Below are 24,171 nucleotides of genomic sequence, written 5' to 3'. Positions count from 1 at the left end.
TATAGATGGACTGCAGAAGGCAGCAACACTAGCCCACAGAATGAGAGCGAAGCTGCTGATCATGGGGGACCTAAATCAGATAAATTGGGAATCAAGGAATCCCCATCGAGGGGGACAGAACGTGGGGAGCAAAATTAGTAGATGTTATAGACAGGAATTTCCTAACAACATGTGAAGGAAGACAAGGGAAAGGAGGAGATGCACCGAGCCTATTAGACCTGATTTTCACCCAGAACGTATTAGAGGGAGAATTTAGAGCATGAAATACCTCTAGGGGCCAGTGACCATTGTGTCCTAGTCTTTGACTACATGATGGAATTCAAACTGATGACCATGGGACAAGAGATCTGGGAAAGGAGAGCCGACTACAGGAAAGGGGACTAAGAGGATAAGGGACTATCTGGGTGAAGTGCAGTGGGAGGAAGAAATTTGAGGAAAAACAGTCCAAGATATGATGGACCTAGTCATACAGAAAGGACAGGAGGCCGAAGAGAGATTTATACCAAGAGTAAAGGTAAAAAATAAGAAGGAATATAATAACCCATGGTTTAATAGACAGTGTCAGGAAGCAAAAATGGCCAGCAGCTGGGAGTGGAGGAAGTACAGAAGACAAAGGACAGAGGACAACAGGATCAGATGCAGAGCTAGGAACGATTACATTAATGTAAGAAGAACATCGGAAAGGGACCATGAGAACGATATTGCAATCAAAGCGAAAAAACAACCTAAGTTACTACACAGTCATAAGAAGAACTGTCTGACCGACCAAGTGACAAGACTAAGGAAGACAGAGGGGGCATATACTGAAAGTGACAAGGAAATCTGCGAGGCACTGAATGCCAGTTTCCATGGAGTGTTCACTACCGTGCCTGAGCAGCTCCCATTGTTGGAAGGGGTTACCCTAGATGAAAGACGATCAGATATAGGAGGTGACAACAGAGGAGGTAATGAAACAGTTGACAACTCTAGATGCAAATAAAGCAGTTGAACCAGACAAAATATCACCGTGGATACTAAAAGAAGCAGCGCAGGCTCTCGGCGTGCCTCTGGCAATGATCTTTAATGAGTCACTTATGTCGGGAGAATTGCCCAGTTGCTGGAAGAAAGCAAATGTCGTGCCGATCTTCAAGAAATGCGATAGGGAGGAGGCACTTAACTATAGACCTATATCACTGACAAGCCTCCCCTGTAAAATACTGTTAAGAATAATTAGGCTATGACTGGTTGCACACCTGGAGAACATTAGGTTTGTGAACATCAACATGGGTTCTGGACAGGGAAATCGTGCCTAACAAACCTTCTGGAATTCTATGATAAAGTAAAAGAGGATAAGACAGGACAGATGGTTGGGCAGACTGCATATTTCTGGACTGCCAAAAAGCCTTTGATACAGTACTGCACATGAGACTGCTGTTCAAGCACGAGAGGCAGGCTGGGGTGGGGGGAAGGGTCCTAGCATGGATAAAGAACTACCTAACAGGAAGGAACCAAAGAGTTACGGTAAGGGGCGAGAAGTCGGTCTGGCGAACAGCAAAAAGTGGAGTACCACAAGGATCGGTGCTGGGACCAATTCTATTTCTTGTATATGTTAACGACATGTTTACAGGCGTAGAGTCCTACATGTCGATGTTTGCGGATGACGCAAAGTTGATGAGAAGAGTTGTGACAGGTGAGGATTGCAGGATCCTCCAAGAGGACCTGAACAGGTTGCAGAGATGGTCAGAGAAATGGCTACTGGAATTCAACACGAGCAAATGTAAAGTTATGGAAATGGGACTAGGAGATACGAGACCAAAGGGACATTACACAATGAAGGGGAACAGCCTAACTGTGACGACGCGCAAAAAGAGACCTGGGTGTGGACATACACCTAATCTCCTGAGGCACATAAATAGGATAACGACAGCAGCGTACTCTACACTGACAAAAGTTAGAACATCATTCAGAAACCTAAGTAAGGAGGCATTTAGGGCACTTTACACTGCCTACGTGAGGCCAGTCTTAGAGTATGCTGCCTCATCATGGAGTCCCCATCTGAAGAAGCATATAATGAAACTGGAAAAGGGTCAGAGGTTTGCAACGAGACTCGTCCCAGAGCAACGAGGGATGGGGTATGAGGAGCGCCTGAGGGAACTGTGCCTTACGACACTAGAAAGAAGGGAGAGGGGGGGGGACATGATAGGAACGTATAAAATACTTTGAGGGATTGACAGAGTGGACATAGACGAAATGTTCACACGGAATAGTAACAGAACGAGGGAACATGAATGGAAGCTTTTAACTCAGATGAGTCAGAGATGTTAGGAAGTAAGTAAGTAAGTAATTATCAAAAGAAGGCACCAAACCGGGAAGGCTATGTAGCACCATCAAATACGCAAAATAATCAGAGGGCGCTAAATATCACCAAGGATGCCAATACGAGAACAAAAACGCATAAGGCGAACGATATCAAAAGTATCCGAGTCACCAAGAATTCTATCGAGGGACAGGTGACCGCGAGGGGCGGTCGGAAAGCAAGACACACGCTCGTCCTGGAAGTCAGGACATTCAAGAAGGACATGCACGACCGTAAGAGGGACAATGCAACTAGGACAATAAGGAGCAGGGCGGCGCTCCATCAAGTGACCATGGGTTAAGCGAGTATGGCCAATACGCAACCTCGCTAGAGCTGTTTCCCACCGCCGGTTACGGTGGAAGGAGGACGGCCACGAGGAAACAACATTTAAGAGTACGGAGCTTGTTACCAGTAACAGACAACCAAGAAGCCTGCCAACGGGTAAGGACTGAGGAATGGATAACCGGGTAAAAGTCGGAATACGGAATGCCTTTACGAGAGATGGGACAAGAGAGGACAGCTTCCTTAGCGGCAGCATCCGCACGCTCATTTAAAGACACGCCAATATGGCTGGGAACCCAACAAAACTCAACCGACTTAAATTTACTGTGAACGAGAAACAGCCAATGCTGGATCTCGACAACTACCGGATGAACTGGATTAAAGCACCCGAGAGCCATGAGGGCACTACAAGAGTCAACAACAACCACAAAGGAAGACTGACAACGAGAAAGCAGGAGACGAAGAGCATAGAGAATAGCATAAAGTTCCGCTGTAAAGATGCTAGTCTCCGGAGGCAAGCGACACATATAAGTGCGATCAGGAAAAACAACAGAGTAGCCAACACCGTCCGCTGACTTAGACCCATCGGTGAAGACAGAAACGGAGCGGGAGTGAGAAGAAAAGTGCTCGAGGAAAAGGCGTTTTAGAACTGTAGGAGGGGTAAAAGCTTTAGTGATACGAGTCAAGGATGTACAAAACCGCGGAAGAGGGACCCTCCACGGGGGCAAAGAAGGAACAACACGAGGAGAAACATCAGAAATACGAACGGAAAGAGAATCCTGCAGGCGAGATAACCGGACAGAAAGAGGGAGGTGGTGAAGAGGAACAGGAACCGCAGGAGGGGTAAAAGTTAAAGCACGACAGAGACGAGAGGAAGGATGTTGCAAGGACCGCGCAAGATAGCGAAGACAGTAGCGATCACGGCGGTCCTGGAGAGACAGGAAGCCAGTGTCAACATACAAGCTAAGGACGGGAGTCGAACGAAAGGCACCAGAACTGAGTCGCAACCCAGTATGGTGCAAAGCATCAAGACGGCGAAGAGTAGAAGGAGAAGCAGACGAGTAAGCAGGGCAACCATAATCGAGCTTAGACAGGACGAGAGAGGAATGTAAAGCAAGGAGAGTGCGCCTATCTGCCCCCCCAAGAAGTATGGGACAAGACCCGAAGGAGGGTAAGGGCCTTAGAGCACTCAACACGGAGGTAAGAGATATGGGGAGACCAAGACAAACGAGTGTCAAGGAATAACCCCAAAAGCTTCGCGGAATCTTTGTATTCAAGGGGATGACCATAAAGTGACAAAGAGGGACGAAGAACAACCCGTTTCCGCGTAAAAGTCATGGCACAAGTCTTAGAAGTAGAGAACTTGAAGCCATGACCTGTGGCCCAAGACGACACGGCATCAATCGCAAGTTGAAGCCGGCGTTGAAGGAGAGGCGAATCATCACCCTGACAACAAAGGGTAAGATCATCGACATAGAGAGCGGAGAAGACACCAGAAGGAAGAGAGGAAAGAAGACCATTGAGGGCAACCAGAAAAAGAGTAGTGCTCAGAACACTACCCTGGGGCACACCTTCGTATTGCTGAAAAGAGGGAGAGAGAGCGGTACCAAGGCGCACCCGAAAGGAACGACGAGAGAGGAAGCTGCGGAGAAAGAGAGGGAGATGACCACGAAGGCCAAAAGAATGAAGTTGAGATAGGATATGATAACGCCAAGTGGTGTCGTAAGCCTTTTCTAGGTCAAAAAGGACGGCAACAACGGAGGTCTTCGCAGCAAAAGCAGTACGTATATAGACCTCCAAGTTCACCAGGACATCTGTCGTGCTGCGGCACTTGCGGAAACCAAATTGAGAAGGGGAGAGGAGGTGATGGTGTTCCAGGAACCACATCAGACGAACGTTAACCATACGTTCAAAGAGTTTGCAGACACAACTTGTGAGAGCAATAGGGCGAAAGTCCTTAGGGGAAGTACCCAGAGACCCCGGTTTGCGAACAGGGAGGACAACGGCATCGAGCCAGTCCTCAGGGACTGACGACGACTCCCAGATCCGATTATACAGACTCAGTAAATACTGAGACGTGCTCGGAGGGAGATGGCGAAGCATCTCATAATGAATACCATCGGAGCCCGCCGCCGTAGAACCGCAGAGGGCCAGGGCAGAACGAAGTTCAGAGAGAGAGAAGGGATCATTATAGGGAAGCTGAAGATGAGTGCAGAAATCTAAAGGACGAGACTCAAGGACAGGTTTACGAAGAAGGAAAGATTGGGGAAGATGAAGACCAGAGCTAACAGAAGAAAAGTGGGAACCCAGTTCGGAAGCGACCTGCAACGGGTCCGCCACAAGAGTATCATGGAGGTGAAGGACCGGTGAAACATCGGGAACGAACTTACCCGCTATCTTGCGGATACGCTTCCAGATCTGGGCCAGAGGGGTTTCGGACGTAATTGTCGAGACATAAGATGCCCAACATTCACGTTTAGCCGTACGGATGGCCCTACGGGCCACCGCACTCGCTTTCCGAAAGAAAAGAAAAGAATCGGTCGTCTGCCTACGGCGGTGCTTCTTCCAGGCTGCACGCTTACAGCGGACAGCCCGAGCACAGTCCGCATTCCACCAGGGAACGCACTTCCGTGGACCCCGAGAGGAAGAGCGAGGAATAGAGCGGAGGGCAGCGTCGAAGACAGTGTCATGAAAAAGGAGGAGAGCGCGAGAGAGGGGCAGAAGGGAGAGGTCAGAGAGAGTAGCACTGAGGGAAAATAGGGTCCAGTCCGCCTTAGCAAACTGCCACCTAGGGAAAGAGAGGGAAGGGCGAAAAGAGAAAAAGGAAACAAGGATGGGGAAATGATCACTACCATGGAGGTCATCAAGAACCTGCCATGTGAAATCTAAGTAAAGAGAAGAAGAGCAGAGAGAAAGATCAAGACAAGAAAGGGTGCGAGTGCGAGAGTCCAAATGAGTGGGCTCACCAGAATTCAGAAGAGACAGGGAAGAAGAGAGGAGAAACGGCTCAAGGAGGCGACCCCGGGTATTCGTCAGAACGTCACCCCAAAGAGAATGACGACAATTGAAGTCACCCAGCAGGAGCACAGGCTCCGGCAAGGAGTCTAGGTGTTGTTTCAAATCAGGAAGAGAGAGCGGGACACTCGGGGGGAGATAAATGGAACAAACTGTGTACCATTTCCCCACAAAGATACGAGCAGCAGAACAATGGAGAGGCGAAGGAAAAAGTAAAGGAACAAAGGGAACATCAGCCCGAATCAAGAGAGCAGAAGAATTAGAAGCCCCAGCAATGGCTGGGGGGGGGGGGAGAGAAAGGAATAGCCACGAAAACGACCAGGACGAGCACCAAGCATCGGCTCCTGGAGACAGACACAAAGGGGCGAAAACCGCGAAACCAGAAGTTGGAGTTCGAGGAAATTGGCGTAATAACCTCGAACGTTCCATTGAAGAATGGACAACGACGAGAAGAGAAAGGACAAAAACAGAGAACAAGGAAGAAACAAAGGCGAAAGACCAACAGAGCACGTTAAAGAATATCAGGGTCGGGATCAGGGTCAGCAAAGTCAGGGTTAGGGGGCATGGGTAAACTGAGCAAAGACGGAGGGAAGGAAACGGGAGAACAGATCAGAGGTGGGCGGGCAGGGTCCGGAGGAGGAGGAGGAGGAGGAGACAACGGAGAGGAGCAGTCAAGGACAGCAGCAGGAAGAGGGGGAGTAGAGAGAGAGGAGCGCACCCCAGCAAGAGCAGCAACCGAAAGGGAAGCAGGGGCCAAAGAAACCTCCATAGCGGGAACAGGGGGCGCAAGCACTGAAACGGGAGTGGAAGGAGCAACAGAGCCAGAAGGAGGAGCTGAGGAAGAAAGCGAAGCCTTCTTACCCGCCGGGGAAGAGGAAGGAGAGGAGCCAGGCTTACGCTTCTGACTTAAAGAGACCGGTGTCCCAGCAACTACGTACCGGGCAACGGATTCCAGTGTCTCAACAGGAGAAGCCGAACGAGAGCACACACGACGGCCGTTAGGAGAGCGATGGACATCCGCCCGCACCGACAGGCGGCGGGGAGAGCCGATAGATGGAGGAAGAGGATGGGAAGGAGGATCGGAGGGGGACGAGGAAGGAGACACAGAAGACACGACAGACCGGGTAGAAGGAAGGGGAACCCCAGACAGAGGACCAGGAGGAGGATCCTTCGGGAGAGAACCCAAAGGGACAGAGGAGGGGGCAGTGGGCGCATCAGGGTCCAAGGCCTGGAAACGGTTGTGAGTCTGAGGAAGGCGGGAAGGACGAGGAGAGGAAGAGCGCAACACGCGAGCATAAGAGATATTAGCATAAGGCGGGAGCCGGCGAACCTGGCGCCTCGCCTCAGGAAAAGATAAACGCTCCCGGTGCTTCAAGTTGAGGACGGCTGCCTCAAGCTTGTAATGGACACACGCACGGGAGAAGGTAGGATGGGCCTCACCGCAGTTGAGGCAACGAGCCTGGGGAGAAGCGCACTCCGACTTAGAGTGACCTTCGCCACCACACAAAGGACAGAGAGAGACAGTCCCGGAGCAGCGGAGGGCACCATGCCCAAACCTCCAGCACTTGTTGCAGAGCCGAGGAGAAGGAACGTACTCCTGGACAGAGCACCTGGCACCAGCAAGAATGACAGAGGGTGGAAGGGTCCTACCATCAAAGGTAATCTTCACAACCCGGAGGGGTTGACGGAGACTACCACGAGGGGGGACGAGTAAACGTGTCCACCTGGAGAATAGAATGGCCCTGGGCAGCGAGGATATGTCGAATATCGTCGTGGCAGTCGCGTAGGTCCCGAACACCGGTCGCAACATGGGGCGGGAGCAAAATAGTGCCAACACTGGCATTCAACTGAACGTTCTTCGAGACCCGAACGGGGGTCTCGCCAAGGCAGGATAAGGCAGCCAAGCGGGAAGCAGCATCCTGAGAAGGAGCAGCAACGACACGCGTACCGAGACGAGTGGGGTTAAAAGTAATGGAGGCATCCACGGAATCAATGAGATGTCGATGAAGGGAGAAATCGTCAGGAGGCGCAGAATCAAGAGGGAGGAGATCAAAATATTTGGCCCACGAAGCGGGACCAAACAAGGCTTGATAGGTAGCAGAACTGGAAGGAATCGAGCGAGGGCGGCCGTGACGAGAACGGCGGTGAGAACCCCCAGAGAGAGGGGTTAAAAGGCGCAGTAGTTACAACTAGAGAAGGAGCCGCGCCAGGGGACGAGGTAGTCACCACTGGGGGCTTGGGGCTCGACCCAACCACAGAGGAGGGAGGGGAGCCAGGGGAAGGAGTCAGAGAGGCCAAAGGAGGAGCAAGGTCGGGGCCCAATGCAGCGGAGGCTACAGAGCCCGGTCTTCCAATACGGACCGACTCGGGGGCTTGGTCGCCCACCCCACGAGCCTGAAAAGGTAAGCCAGAAGCAGCCGAAACAGGGGTTATCATCTTGACGAAATTACGAATTCACTCACGAATGTACCCCCACACCCACCATGGAGCCATAATTAGAGGCAGGACACCCAACAAGAAGCTATCGCCGATCTTGTCGGGGCCTCCTAGGGGTGCGTCGTGAGTATACGCCCCACAAACGCCACCTTAAGAAACCGACAGTCCGTCGAGATCGGGTTCAGTGACGAAGTGGGGATTGACAATAAAAGGTTCCCCTCGCTCTCGACGTCGGGTACTGCAGTTCTACGGGTGCAAGAGTATGCCTCCTCAAGCACCCGGGCGTCAAAGTAGAAGTAGTCCAAGGGAAGAACCAGAACGAGCAAAAGGTCGGCAGGAAACGGCAAGCAGATAGGAGAAGAGGGGGGAGAAAAACGAAACAGAAGGAAAAGGAAAAGATGCCCAGCAGAATTGGAGAGGACGGCAGCAGGAGCACAAGGCTAGAAAAGGACAGAGGACTGTCCCAAGGAGCATCACACTCCGGCAGCCGCCCACTAAGCCCCCAGACGGCGACAACGAGCTGAGCGGGGAGGGGGAGATGTTAGGAAGTTTTTTTTAGCGTGAGAGTAGTGGGGAAAATTGAATGCACTTCAGGAACAGGTTGTGGAAGCATATACTATTCATAATTTTAAAACCAGGTATGATAGGGAAATGGGACAGGAGTCATTGCTGTAAACAACCGATGCTCGAAAGGCGGGATCCAAGAGTCAATGCTCGATCCTGCAGACAACTAGACGAGTGGACACCGAGGCACACAGTCCGCGTCGCGTCTTACCCAGGTCTCTCCCGATTATAAGCTAAACCAAAGAGTAATGTGCAGTATACTGTACTTTACATTCATACGCAGTTTATTACTCTACTCCCATTCCACCATTCACATACTTACATCACATCACTTTATTCTGTAACTAAAGATGTAGTTAGTTTAATCGTCAATACACTTTCAAAGCTCCAATGAGCAATTAGTATTTATCACTCTACAACCCTCCATTTGTTTTTTCTTCAATGTATAAACTCCTCTGCCAATCTTCCATAGATTTTTAAACCTTAGGTAGTCTTTTGTCCTTTGTGTTCACAATTCATGTTCTGCCAGATTTTTATAGTTTGAACATTAGCAAATAATGATGTATCAATGTCGCCATAAAAAAATGTAATATTGCTAAATAGGTCCCAGAACAGCCCTGGGGCAACACCTCCCTCCCCCTCCCACCACTCGGTAAGTGGGGTAAAATATTTACTCCAGACTAGTTCTGAGAGTCAACTTAGGCCAGCATCCCTTATACCGTGAGCTACCCCCTAAAACCGTGAGTTAACTTCGAGATGTGAAATCATTAAAAGGAGTAATCATGACACTTACATTATCAAGCTGCTGTTGGCAGAGGTTGGTGCCCAAGAACTCATTCAGTTTTCCAAGTTCCTTCTTTATGTCAGCTTTAAAGTCTTCATAAAACACAAAGTGCAAAAAGGTCTCATCCTTTTGCCCCCAGGCCATCATCAGGTTGGGCCAGTAGGGACAGTACAACACTGTAGATACGAACTACATTTAACTCAATGTTTTACATGGGTAAATAAAAGGTTAAGCCTTTAAATTTCGCAATATATAGTTATCTCCAAAATATATTTGTATAATAAGCTATATGAAACGCAGTTATTACCGATACTGAAGCAATTAGCTAAAGAACACATTAATATTTGATAATTATTTAGAAGTTAAAATTTCAAGACGACACAGGTATTGCAGACCTCAGTATCGTACACTATTACACTACTACCGAGGAGAACTGCAACTAAACTGTCAAGAAAAAACAAAGTACTTGCACTTGTGGCCAATACTAACCACCTACACTAACTGGCTAGAGCAGCCTGATCCCATTTGTCCAAACACAGAAGGTACCTACCTACAACACTGCACAACACTCAAACCTGAACACAGTATGCTGTTCCACCATGAAGCCCGTGCCTTGTCAAGCACAAGACGAAGATGGAAAAAGTTGATGTATGCCACTAGGTTAGTCCCAGAACCAAGAGGCACAAGTTACGAGGAAAGGGCGAAGGAACTGCACTTCACGTAGATGGAAGACTAAAGAGCTCTGGGACACGTGATTAGTACATACAAAATTCGAGGGAATTTACATGGTAGACAAGGATATATTTTTAAAAAAATGGTGGTACACTCACAAGGGGGACAGGTGGAAGCCAAGTAACCAAATGAGCCACAGACTGAGAAAGAACTTTCAGTATCAGTAGTTGGTAAAGGGAATGCACTAGAATGTGGTGGAGGCCGACTCCATATACAACCTCAAATGTAGACGTGAGGGCGCTTCAGAAGCTCAGGAATCTGTTCAAGAGTAGATCGACTGTAGAGAGGTGGGACTAAAGAGCCAAAGCTCAACCCCCGCAAAAACAACTAGTCGAGTACGTACACTTACGTACACGTACGTACACACGTACGTACACGTACACACACACACACACACGTTCCTTCCTTCTACTAGACTAGTCCCAGAACTAAGAGGCATGAGTTACGAGGAAAGGCTGCGGGAAATGCACCTCACGACACTGGAAGACAAGAGTAAGGGGGGACATGGTCACAACCTACAAAATCCTCAAGGGAATCGACCGGGTAAACAAGGATGAACTATTCAACACTGGTGGGACGCGAACAAGGGGACACAGGTGGAAGCCGAGTACCCAAATGAGCCACAGAGACGTTAGAAAGAACTTTTTCAGTGTCAGTAGTTAGTAAATGGAATGCATTAGGAAGTGATGTGGTGGAGGCTGACTCCATACACAGTTTCAAATGTAGATATGATAGAGCCCAATAGGCTCAGGAATCTGTACACCAGTTTATTGACGGTTGAGAGGCGGGACCAAAGAGCCAGAGCTCAACCCCCGCAAGCACAATTAGGCGAGTACACACACACACACACACGTACACACACACGTACACACACACACACGTACACACACACGTACGTACACACACACACACAGAGCTGGATTCGCCTACTTATAACATTTACACGCTTTCCTTCCAATAAAGAAGGAAATACCAAATACAGAACAGAACATGTCCGAGGATGATATTTAACACACTGGCAAGATTCTGCCACCATTTGAAGTCCTAATCAAACGCCCAACCCATCAACACATCTTTACTTTGTCAGCCAAGAGCTTTCAGTAGAGAATACTATGAACATCACACTTCCTCGCCAACACTACCCAGTGTGAGGGACTGAATTTCCTCTGCTAGTTTTTCTATATTAGACCAGAGTGTGCTGCACTCTAGAGAAAAGTTCTCACACTACATGCCCATATGTGAAGGCCTGCTCAAACCAGAAAGTAAGGGCTGTATTTAGACTACAAGGAAGTCCAACTGCTCTGTGGAAAGAGTTACAGGATTTAACAGGTTTAACCGAGAAATGTGTAGAGGGAGATTTTAAACTAGCATCCAACGGTTTCAGCGGGGTTGGGGGGGGGGGGGGGGGCAGAGGGGCGAGCGTCGCCTCCCCCCCCCCCCCATCCTGTGCGGTGTGAAGTCATCCTCCTCCTAGGCCTCCCCCCACCCTGTGTGACGTCACGAGATGCCACAAGGCCAAGGACTTCATTCGTCGAGGCATGTCAGCCTCTTGACTTTTGGGCGGGAACGTCCGTGTTTGGAAGTGGCATCGTAGGCTCGCCTGCTTTGCTCTAATTGGTCATGGCAAGGTGGGGGGGGGGCCTTGCGAGTTCCCTAGGACGCCAAAAGGCAGTCTAGGACCGGCGATGTGAGAGCAAGACGTGTTTGGTGGTGGCAGCCGTGCCTCTGTCGCCACCACCCCTGTTATCGTGGTGTTATCACTATTTCCTCATCACCACAGTGACCCTGCTATCGAGGGTCGTGCCTGTCTCCAATTTACGTGATCGTAGGCTGATTACCAAGAAATTTGAGTGAGAAAAGACACTAAGGAACACATGTTTGGAAGAGGCAACCTCGTTGTGTATCAGATGTGGCTCACATCTGAGGTCATCGGTAATGTGACCAAAATGATTTTGACCAACACCTTTGGCAGAAAGTAGGATTGGGAAGGGGTTTCTCAAGTGTTAAAAAAGGCCCCGGTTTGCGATTTTAGGAAAATTATGAGTCCAAAACTCCAAGTTTTGCTGTATAGCTGGTAAGGTCCACCATGGGGTCCACCATGGGGGTACATGGCCTGATGCAGAAAACGTCTAAGTAAGATAACAGGTCAGGTCAGTAACTAAGTAGATGTCACCAGATTCCATGTGTGCCGATGTTATGCCTGCTTAACCACAAGTCCAAGTATACCAGTAAATTGAGTAGGAGCAGCAATTAAACTGCCATTGTACTACAACACCAAAGTTGTAAACCAGAAGTAAACCCGCATATACATTGGTGGTACCAGGCAATAGACTACAAGGTCAGGTTCTAATCCATCTGCCAATTTGTCCAAACAGACTACCAAATGTCTAGTAACCCCCCAGACCTATAGCCCAGTATAGAAGCCTCTTCAACACTAAAGTTACCATTCAGCAGGAGAACGGAAAGATCAACATTTAAAACTACCAAATACAAGCACTAACAACCGTAATAATTTACGAAGTTATGCCCTGGATGGAAACAAATTATAACTTGCACCTATAGTTAACTGGCAGCTGCCAAATACACAAGTTGTGGAGTCGTGGATACTAAATGACCGTGTGGGGGGAACTTTTAGCATACCAATTGTCCTCATGTGGTGCTACACTTTGTTAAATCTGTACTAATGTGTTGGCAATGATATAACAAGTCGCATGAATAGTATTTTTTTACACCTTAAATATTACGTTCTGATCGTGTTAGCTTTATCCGAGCATTTAATTTGTGCCACCTTGTCGAGGCTTCTCAAACACCACAACTGATTTACTTACAATCATTGTTCATGAAATGTTTGACGAAGTTGTCGAAGGTGCCAGTATAGTTGTGGAACTTTACGTTACAGAAGTGATAGAATAGCGATACAACCACGTCCTTGGGATCTCTAGCAATGTACACCACCTGAAAAACCATCAAATAACCATTAAGCACCACGATTGAAATTTAGGGTTAAATATTAAATTATTTTTTGAAAAATTTAAAAATATATATTCAACCAAGACTTAACTACACCATGGTTTAATAGGAGTTATTAAAGGTAACTACTATTGAACACGGGCTCCCTTCAGAGCCCAAAAGTAAAATCTGGTCATAGCTCTAATGTCCAATGTAGGGCGACTGGAAGTTCAGCTGGAGCCATCTCTTATGAAGGCCAGCGAAAGAACAGTCATAACTAAACCTTAATTAGGTTTATACAAATAAAAGCTCTCATGGGTCTAGTTACATTTAGCAAGCTTTAAACGATGAAACAATCAATTTTTATGTTGCTTTAAGAAAAAGTAACACAAGTATTCCCACTTGTCTCAAATCTAATCTTATCAAACATGTATTTGTGTTCAATTGTGTAATAAATATATTTTTACATTATATACACAATAGCTCTATAGATATCCATATATGCAATACACGATTGTAAGTACTATCAGCCCTCCCCCTGCAACTTCCCTTTGAAAATGATAGCTTCTGGACCATGTATGCACTATACAAGTGTTAACATGAATAGACGTACAGTGGACATCACCATGGTTGATGCCGTGGTAAATGCACTTATTCATAAGCAAGATATTTTCTATAAGCAAGTGCGAGAACGAGTTGGCTAATCCCAGGCCCATCTCTCCAAAGCTGTGCAGCCAAGTAACCCGACAAAATGACATTCAACAGATTTCAGTGGAAAATGCCTAAACTGCACCATGATCTGTATGCCTGTAGAAGAAGGGGGGTTGGCACAGTGGAATGTATTGTAACTGTTAGCCCACTTTAATGAGACTAGGAATGCCGATATTCCTGGACCTCTTAGAAAGCTTTTGAACTGGCTAGCACCCCAGCTATTTTCCACAGCCTCATCAGCAAAGAGGTCAAAGGTAACCTGCTCTGTTGGACCAAAAATTGGCAACGCGTCATCCAGTGTTAACACAATCCAACACAGCCTAGATGACAGACAGACAGACAGACACACAGAGAGAGAGAGAGAGAAAGAAAAGAAAAATCATTACCTCACTAAAAAATTCTCATTAAAAAAAAAAAAAATTACCGCAACAAATCCTATCTACACCAGAGTAGCAGAAGGTTCGCCCTCCGTCATATGGTATCTTCAGGCTATAAAGTTTAGAAAGGTTAAATATCCCAAAAGGAATCCACAGAGGATATAGCAGTTCTGTTATATAGACTGCGTCTAGGTTACAGATGCAAGTGGGAGATCGGTGAACCCTAAAGCAGTCAATCTTCTGCCAATAACAGAAGAGCCACTACTTCACTATCTCCTGGAAAGTGAAGCCTCTGAATAGCTTTAAGGGTCCCTGAATCTTGCAATAACCGCACTGAAGCCACCCTCGTGGAAATTCAAAAAGGCTCTCGGTTGAATAGGGTTTTTGTTAAAATAATTATCAAAAGAAGGCACTAAACCAGGAAGGCTATGCATCACCATCAAATGTGCAGAATCAGAGGGCACTAAATATCACCAAGAATGCCAATATGAGAATAGAAGCACAAAAGGCGAACGACTTCAAAAGTATCCGATTCACCAAGAATTCTAGTGAGGTACATGTGACCGAGATGGACGGTGGGAAAGCGAGACATGCGCTTGTCCTGAAAGTCAGGACATTCAACAAGGACATCCACGACCGTAAGAGGGACAACGCCATTTAGACAAAGAACAGGGCGGTGCTCCATTAAGTGACCATGAGTTAAGTGTGTATGGCCATTATGCGACCTCGCCAGAGCCGTTTCCCATCGCCAGTTACGGTGGTGGGAGGACAACCGTGAGGGAACAACTCTTAGGAGTATGCAGTTTGTTACCAGTAACAAGACCAATCCTGGTAACAGGTAAGGATGGAGGAATGAATAACTGGATAAAAGTCTGAATAAGAAATACCTTTATGGGAGACTGAACAAGAGCAGACAGCTTCTCTAGTGGCAGCATCTGCATGCTCATTTAGGTTGACACCAATATGGAAGGGAATCCAGCAGAACTCAACTGACTTAAATTAACTGGAAATAAACTGCCAACGCTGAATTTCTGAAGATGCTAGTCTCCAGAGATAGGCGACACCCAAGTGCTGTCAGGAAAAACCATTAGCCTACACCATCCGCAGACTTAGACCCATCGGTGAAGATGGAAATGGAGTGAGTGAAAAGTGTTCAAGGGAAAGTAGTTTCAGAACCGTAGGAAGGGGTAAAAGCTTCAGTGATGTCAAGGATGTACAAAACTTCGGAAGGGGGACTCCATGGGGGGGCCAAGGAAGAAACAATAGGATAAATATTAGAAATACAAACTGAAAGAATCCTGTAAGCGAGACAACCAGCCAAAAAGATGTGGGGGAAGATGAACGGGAACCACAGGATTGGTACAAGTTAAAGCACAACAGAGGCGAGAGTAAGGATGTTGCTAGGACTGCGCAAGATAGTGAAAACCGTAACAGCAGACCTGGAAAGGTAAGAAGCCAGTGTCAACATACAAGCCGAGGGCAGGAGTCTAACGAAAGGCACCCGAGCTGAGGCACAACTCAGTATTGTGCAAAGCATCAAGACGGCAAAGAGTAAGAAACAGACGAGCAAGCAGGGGAACCATAATAGAGTTTAGACAGGACGAGAGAGGAATGTAAAACGCAGAGTGCACACCTATCCACTATAAGAAGTATGGAACAATACCTGAAGGAGGCTAAGGGCCTTAGAATATTCAACTCTGAAGTAAGAGATATGGTGCGACCAAGAGAAACTAGTGTCAAAGATTAACCTTTAAAGCCTAACGGAATCATTGTACACAAGGGGGTGACCAAGCGACAAAGCGGGACGAAGAACGACACTCTTCCGAGTAAGTCATTGCACAGGTCTTAGTCGAAGGGAACCATGCCATGATAGGTGGCCAAACACGACAAGGCATCAATTGCAAGTTGAAGCCGCCGTTGAAGGAGATGCTAATCACCACCCCGACAGCAAAGGGTAAAATCGTCGATATTGAGGGTGGAGAAGACGCCAGAAGGAAGAGGAAAGACCATCGAGGGCAACCAGAAAAAGTAGTGCTCAGAACACTACCTTGGGGCACCACCATCGTGATGCTGAAAATACAGAATGTACCAAGCCTCACTCAAAAGGAACGACGAGAGGAAGCTTTGGAGAAAGAGGTAGATTTCCACTTACGCCAAAAGAATGAAGTTGGGACAGAATATGATATCGCGAAGTGGTGTCATAAGCCTTTTCCAGGTCATAAAGGACGGCAACAACGGAGGTCTTCGCAGCTATAACAGTACGAATATAGACCAAGTTCACCAGGACATCTGTTGTGCTGCGGCACTTGCGAAAACCCAATTGAGAAGAGGGTGAAGGTGGTGATAGTTTTCCGAGAACCACATCAGACGAACGTTAACCATGCATTCAAAGAGTTTGCAGACTACTCGTGAGGGCAATAGGGCGAAGTCCTTGGAGGATGTCCCAAGACTCTGGTACTGGGAGGACACCAGCATCGAGCCAGTCGTCGGGGACTGGCGACGACTCCCGAGGAAGAAAGCGAAGCCTTCTTACTCGCCGGGGAAGAGGAAGAAGAGCCAGCCTTTCGTTTCTGATGCAAAGAGTCAGGCGTCCCAACAACAACGTACTGGGCAATAGATTCAAGTCTCTAAGATAAGCTGAACGAGGGCAAACACGATGGCCGCAGGGAGAGTGATAAACATCAGCCTGCACAAACAGGCGGGCGGCATGAAGAGCCAAAAGACGAAGAAGGATGGGAAGGAGGGAGACGAGGAACAAGACACAGGAGATAAGACAGACTGGGGTAGGAAGAAGGGGAAACCCAGAAAGAACTATGACGTGGACCCTGCGGGACGGAACAAACGAACAGAGGCGGCGGCGGTGGGCGTGTCTGGGTCTAAGGCCTGGAAACGATCGAGAGTGAGGAATGTGGAATGGACGAGGAGGAAGAGCACAACACAAGCATAAGAGACACCAGCAAAAGGGGATAAACTACGAACTTTGCGCCTCGCCTCAGGAAAAAAAACGTTCCCGATGCTTCAAGGTGAGGACGGCTGCCTCAAGTTTGTAATGTACACACACGCGGGAGAAGGTAAGGTAGGGTGGGTTTCTCCGCAATTGAGGCAGCGAGCCTCAATTGCGCTTCTCCCTTCCTGGGAGAAGTGCACTCCGACTTAGTGCCCTTCGTCCCCACACACAAGAGATACTGGAACATCTGAGGGTACCATGCCCAAACCTCCAGCACTTATTACAGAGCCAAGGAGAGGGAATGTACTCTTGGACAGAGAACCTGCAACAAGCAAAAATGACAGGATGGAAGGGCCCTACCATCTGAGGTAATCTTTACAACCTGAAGGGGCTGATAACTTTGGCGACGACCACGAAGGGGGAAAAGTAAGCGTGTCTACCTGGCGGACAGAATGGCTTGGGCTTCGAGGATATGCCGAATATCTTCGTGGCAGTCCTGTAGATTCCCAATGCCGGTTGCATCATTGGGTGGGAGGAGAACAGTGCCAACACTTATTCAACAGTGTTCTTTGAGACCCGAACAGGAGTTTCGCCAATGCGGAATAAAGCGGCCAATTGGGTGGCTGCATCCCGAGAAGCAGCAGCAGACACGTGTACCGAGATGGGTGGGGTTGAAAGTAACAGGAATCTACTGAATCAGTATGATGCCTATGGAGGGAGAAATCAGGTATAGCATCCGGAGGGAAATCAAAGCATTTGGCCCACGAAGCAGGACCAAACAAAGATTGGTATGCACTAATACAGGAAGGGATCGAGAGAGTGCGGCCGTGCCGTGGATTGCGTTGAGAACCTAGAGAGAAAGAGAAAAAGAAAAGAGGGGGGGGGGGAGGGGTTAAAGGCACAGTAATCAATGAGAGCGAGACATGCCAGGGGATGGGGCGGTCCCCACTGTAGGCTTGTGGCCCGACCCAACTACAGAGGAAGGAAGGAAGGAGAGTCAAAAGGAGTAGTAAGGAGGGTCAGAGGAGGAGCAAGGTCGGGGCACAATGCAGCTGGAGCCTATAAAGCCCGGTCTTCCAATAGTCTGAGTCGGGGGCTTGGTCGCCCATTCCCACGAACTTGAGAAGGTAGAAGAGAAGCTGAATTTGACAAAGCTAGAGTAAAGACTCATTCACGTATGTTCCCCAACACCCACAATTAGAGGCAGGACACCCAACAAGAGACATGTTGCCGATCTTGCCGGGGGCTCCCCTAGGGGTGCGTCACGAGTATACACTTAACAAATGCCACCTTAAGAACCATCAGTCTGTCAAGATCAGGTTCAGCGACGAAAGAAGGATTGACAATGAAAGCATACCCTCGCTCGCGACGTGGCTACCACAATTCAACGGGTGCAAGAGTAAGCCTCCTCAAACACCCGGGCGACAAATCAAAAGAAGGCCAAAAAGAATAGTCAAAACAGGCAAAAAGTCGGCAGCAAATAATTGGAAAGGAGAAGAGGGAGAAAAATGAAACATTAGGAAAATGAAAAGTCGCCCTGCAAAATTCGTGAGGATAACAGCAGGAGCACAAGGCCACAAAAGGACAGAGGACTGTCCCAATGAGTATTACACTCCGGCGGCAGCCGGCCACCAAACTCCCCCCTCACGGAAACAATGGACCAGACAGGGATGGAGGGGGGGGGTTATTGGAAAAAACCTGTCAACAGGTAAACCAAAGGTAGTAGGGGCTCAAGGAGGGTAAGGAAGGTCAATTCATGTCCACTACACAGCTCCCACATTTAAAATTTGATCAAGTTATTTAAGGAAACAGTCTTCCCAATATTTAGATTGAAACCATTCATATTAAACTTTAAATGAAGCATTAGGAACTGCTGGATTAGACGACATTTTACTGAACATTTTATCTTTTGTACCTAATTTAACTAACGCCTTAATCGTTTGATTACAAACAGTCGAAGATTTTCTTTTATGCTCCATGAAGCAGTGATGGCAAATCAAACCATTTTATTCCCATAAAACCATTAGATTACAGTAGCCAACTCTGACCTTCGTGGTTAGAGGAAGGGTAAGCGGCAGGAGGGTGTTGGGCAGGTGGGTCTTCATCACTCTAGGAGCAGGTAAAGACTCGCTAATCTGCAGAAACACTCCGTCTTCTACCTTCTTCCCTGGACACATTTGATGAAACATTTCTGTCATCGGCTGAGGATTCTCAACAGTGCTTCTTATGGTCTTGCTGTCAAGCATCATGTCAAAGCTGGAATGTTATTACTACAATTACTAAACTTTACCAGAACTGAAATTTTATAGCTTCAGAATCAATACATTTCAGTTGTTTCTTAAACCATTCATCAGTTATGCGATAAGTTCTGGTAACATTTCTTTATATAAACCCATCCAGCAGCACAAATATAGGATCCTTCATACATTGCAACCGATACCCGAATGGTTCTTAACTAATCACATGATTTTTTAAACTTAACTGTTTAGTGCAACAAATTCACATTCAAGCACGCCTTAACATCACGTGCGCCAACTACGTAACCTAGACATTTATACCAAAAGTTAATTGTCACAAAACTATCACCATCTTAAAACAATATTAGGCTTCACTTTACAACTAATATGACCTATACCCATGCCCTATATTCTGCCACAGAATATCAGACCTTATACTACTTATTGAGTCTAACCCATTCTCCTATTAAGATACGTACAAAAACCATGTGCACCATATTACAAAGATTGACGTTCTAAGCAATTAGGTAGATTTTTTCCACTAGTCACTTTTTAGTCCGAAAATATTTAAAAATATTCCAATGCCCAGTATAGCACATTTACTTAATTAAACATATGTTGCCTGTAATAGATCTAGGAAAGGTTAGTCGTCTTAGCAACTACAGTAGAAAATTTGTTTCTCTAAATTCAATAGCATAGATTCCTACTTAATTGAATCAAGTTGTACGTCTGTATGTGCAATTTTCCTCATCCTTCCTGCAAGTACTCCCAATACAGGGAGGGATGGGTTTGTCAAAAGTACCATTTACTGTAAACAATGTAGTGTGCGAGTGAAAAGTAAATTTAGGACAGTTTGCCATCAATGGTAAACAGGATTATCCAACAATGATTAAGTGTCACTAATTTTCAACAACCAATAACTAAGAGTCACAATCACCCGAGTCACCAATTTTGCTCACACACAGTGTTAAGAGAAATATTTACACAAGACATCCGAAGCGATTGTTTCACACGCAAGACCTGAATTTATGTAATTACAGTATGGAGCCAAAGTATTTGGATCAATCATTAAGATAACTGGTACAAATACCCATTTGGTATATATACCAACATTGGTACAATTTAGTTAGTCGCTAAAGCTTAAGATAATAGGCTCAAGTGACTGTATAAATGCATTTAACAGTGTAGCCAGGGTAAGCATCCCAACCAGTAGTAACGTATGAAGAAATTTATGACAGCAAGTTATTTATAGGTTAAATTTATTTTTGGCAACACTAGTATTTAGTCCGCCAGGACCTCTGTGTCCACCAAACATTTTATAAAAAATCTCGCCCAGCACCGCCTTAAACAATATTAATCTTTTAATGAATTTACAATCCCCAACCCCCTTTTTCCCCCCCCCACTAATGAAAATTAGTTGCAATGTTCACAAAACTCTAGAGGCGGAAGAAATGATGCAGTGAAACAAGACGAGGTAGAAGGTAAACGGTATTTGAGCCTAATGCATTACCTAATTTTACAGTCAAGCTGGGGTGAGGCCGTATTAATTACAGAAAAGTAAAAACGCTCGCAAAATGTCTTGACCCCTCCCAAGTTATATATAGTCGTAATAACCATTATTTCTCAAGATAATTCCCCTCCCCAAATAAATTGACGCACTAATCTGAACAACCCTTGAACAAACCATTTTAGGTCTAGTCTAAGAACGTAAAGTACTAACACAGGAAATGCCAAAAGATATACCGGCACCCAGTCTGATTAAAATATCTGCCAACATCATTTTATTCACATCCGGTGCAATGTTAAGCAGCAGTGTAATCGTTATGAAATTTCATCCAAAAAATACAAAAATAGTCTGTTTTGTAGAGATAAAATAGTTAAATTATTTACGAGAAATATTTAAGAACATTCGTAAGATCTTCGCTAATATTATCTGGTCTTCAAAATTACCAGAATTTTATCTAAGGTACGTCCACAAATTTGCAAATTTACTGCCACTTGCTGAACTATCTTTACAATAAAGTAGTTTCTACAGAAAAGCTATCTAAATCGGGGCTCTGAGAACTTTAATGAGCTAAGCACTAATTAAAAATAAAAAAAATCCTACCGATTTACTAGGCGCAATCAGACTACAATAGTTATTATACCATTGATCCCAGGCGTTACGCAGACAATCACACTGATAAACTAATAAGAATGTCATACTCTATATGCGGTGCTCTGATGAAGATGGGCAGGTCGGCCCTCTGGTTGTTGAGGTCGGGGTTGTGAAGCATCGTCCACACCAACTCCAACATCCAGGTCGTCCCAGACCTGGGCATTCCCGCCACAAGTACGTCACCTTCAGTGAACTGAAGAGAAACTTATTGTAGTATACATTAGAGAGAACACAAGTGTATACAATTGTTACCCACATATATACCAGGGGCTAGGGATCCAAGTACAGTCCCCCCTCCCCCTCGGACCAAGTATATAACCAATATTCAAGGGTCAGAGTAACAATGACAACACACCTTGAAGTTGTAGATGGTGTCAGCATATTTGGTGAAGAGTGTCGGGTAGAGATAGCCTCCGGGCCTGAGGCGGATCATACCATGGTTGTAGAGCGTCTGTTCCTCCTCCATCCTGGCCAGCCACTCCTCGCTCATGGCCTCCACCCGGTGACCACTAGCCAGCTTCGTAGTCATCTTCCTAGGTACAACTACAGGGGTCGTTATGGCAGTCAACTCTTTAAAATACCTTGTCTGTCAGGCATTACAACAGTGAGGTAAAAATTAGATACTTTAGTAAACATTTTTACAAACTGATGGCGAGGATGATGAAGGGTTGGGCATGGGGGACACGACTGGTGGTCAGGGCTGTGTCGGTCGATGACCTGTGTTTGTGACCCCGGGAAAGGGGGGGGGGTATGAACAATTTTACTTGGCAAGGGTATTAGGTGGGGAATATTATGGAAGATGTGTAGACTGTGGGTCAGGGAGGTGTCAAAGCTTCACCGGTTCCTGCACTTTCCAATTCAAATTGTGTAAATAGAACTACTCTACCAAAAAAACTAAAGTGTCATTTCAAAAAAATTATTTTAGAATAGGGAATCTAGCGTAACCAGCGCCACCAGTCGCCACTCTTGGGGTGGGGATGTTTGGGAAGAGAAAACTAAAGTCACCAGACCTACCACACCACATACTGAACCATGCAACACCTGCCTGTTTAAGACTCAAAGCACAGTATAATCTGAAATAATGCCATACAAGTTTACACTTTAATCCGAAATACTTTTAAGGAATATCTTATCTGATCACACAAATGCCGCACTTTAATAATTTTTAATCTTTAAACCTAGTAATTATATATTCAAGATATGTTACAACGGTCAATATGCAACATGCATTATATATAAATATAACCTCACTAAGACTGCCATAACCTGGTGGTAAAATCTTAGCCAACTTACAACTACACAGTTACTATATTACCTTCACAAAACTTAAAAGTCCACCTTCAATCACAAGCCGACGGACTAAGAAGGAAGTGGTATACATTTTAAATACACAAATCACATTAAGAAGAGTCCTAATGTCTGCAATAAATCCAGATATCTGGAATGTTTTAAATACTGTAATACAAACTCCCTGCCAATGGCGGGGCGTGTTACCAGCAATTTCTTAAAAATATGCCAATTCAACGCACCGTTATTGGAAGTCAACACAGAAGCCAATTTAAACCATAATGGAGATGGATCAATATTGCATTCTCTCTATTTAAATGTGCTATCCACTGTACTGTTATGCTATTCCTGCACGACACCAAACACCAAGGAGTTGCTCTACAAAGAGCAGAATATAACATGGCAAGGAAGGTAGTATTTATAGCGTGCAGGAACCATATTTGTGGTGAGAAGTAAGAGCTGCTCGTCTTTTACAGTCCCTCCAACATTATATACCCTCCTCACAACGTCGGCAATAACTACAAACATTTGTGAATTTATCTACTCATATTACACAATTACACCAATCACAGCATCTTTCACAAATACAGAGCAAATACACTCTGCTCACTCTTTCAACAAAACTACTGCATTTGGCAAATAGACTGTAGTTATACGAAGTTACTAAAACAGTTATACAGTCCCTAAATTTTTTTCACACTTTAACTATAAGTCTTCCCTGAGGAAAAATAATTTAAATACGTCTATACACTACAGCTCACCTTCTGACACTGAAGGTAACACTGATGGAGGGAGGAGGAGGAGCACAACAGCTCACACCAACACAAGCAACACATATGAACTGTCATTGGCTGAGGCTCCACCCAAGTCAACACCCCAGTGTTACCAACTCTGCTAATGAGGTGCTCTCATCCATCTAGTGATTCCAAATTAGTGTACTAATTAACCTTAGTCTATCTTTTACAGATAATAAAAAACAGCTGTAAGATGACATAGAGAAAAATGAGGCACAAAAGTTATGTTAAGGAAGAACAGTAGAATGCTTCGTCTAAATAACTATTAACATTAATTCCGGTTGTTTCCCAAAATCTCGCTGTTTTTCAGGCTTGAAAAAAGTCTAAATTAAAGGGGTTTACTCCACAATAAGTGTAAAAACCTTAACTCTAGAGGACAATGACCTGTAATTGGAGGACGCATTTTAGTGGCTGGTATCTATAGTGTGCGGGTCACTGGTCATTACGTGTGAGAACGAGGGAACTGTACAGCGATCTCACCAAAACCGGACCTAACAATTAATGAATCTTTACATGTGCACTATGTAAGGAAGCGTAAACATTAACATGCTTTATTGAGAATA

At 46.0% G+C, this 24,171-nt stretch overlaps 1 protein-coding gene across 3 annotated transcripts in view; it reads right to left on the bottom strand.

The window, feature by feature from the left end:
- Positions 1 to 23,714, bottom strand: part of LOC123761428 (sulfotransferase 1A1-like) — a 30,843-nt gene extending 7,129 nt beyond the window's left edge. For 2 of the 3 annotated variants that reach the window (XM_069314151.1, XM_069314160.1), the window contains exons 1-6: positions 23,576 to 23,714; positions 21,883 to 22,070; positions 21,575 to 21,720; positions 19,181 to 19,388; positions 12,977 to 13,103; positions 9,426 to 9,592 (exon numbers count right to left, since the gene is read on the bottom strand). In XM_069314151.1, coding sequence (XP_069170252.1) covers positions 9,426 to 9,592; positions 12,977 to 13,103; positions 19,181 to 19,388; positions 21,575 to 21,720; positions 21,883 to 22,056 — 822 coding nt within the window. In that variant the 5' untranslated portion in view covers positions 22,057 to 22,070; positions 23,576 to 23,714. The remainder of the gene's footprint in view (positions 1 to 9,425; positions 9,593 to 12,976; positions 13,104 to 19,180; positions 19,389 to 21,574; positions 21,721 to 21,882; positions 22,071 to 23,575) is intronic. The other variant, XM_069314152.1, reaches the window with a different exon arrangement.
- Positions 23,715 to 24,171: the final 457 nt, after the last annotated feature.

The sequence above is a fragment of the Procambarus clarkii genome, chromosome 7, assembly GCF_040958095.1.
Source record: "Procambarus clarkii isolate CNS0578487 chromosome 7, FALCON_Pclarkii_2.0, whole genome shotgun sequence".
Lineage (NCBI taxonomy): Eukaryota > Metazoa > Arthropoda > Malacostraca > Decapoda > Cambaridae > Procambarus > Procambarus clarkii.
The sequence above is the reverse complement of the archived record's forward strand: the minus strand, read 5'-3'. Positions and strand labels throughout refer to the sequence as shown.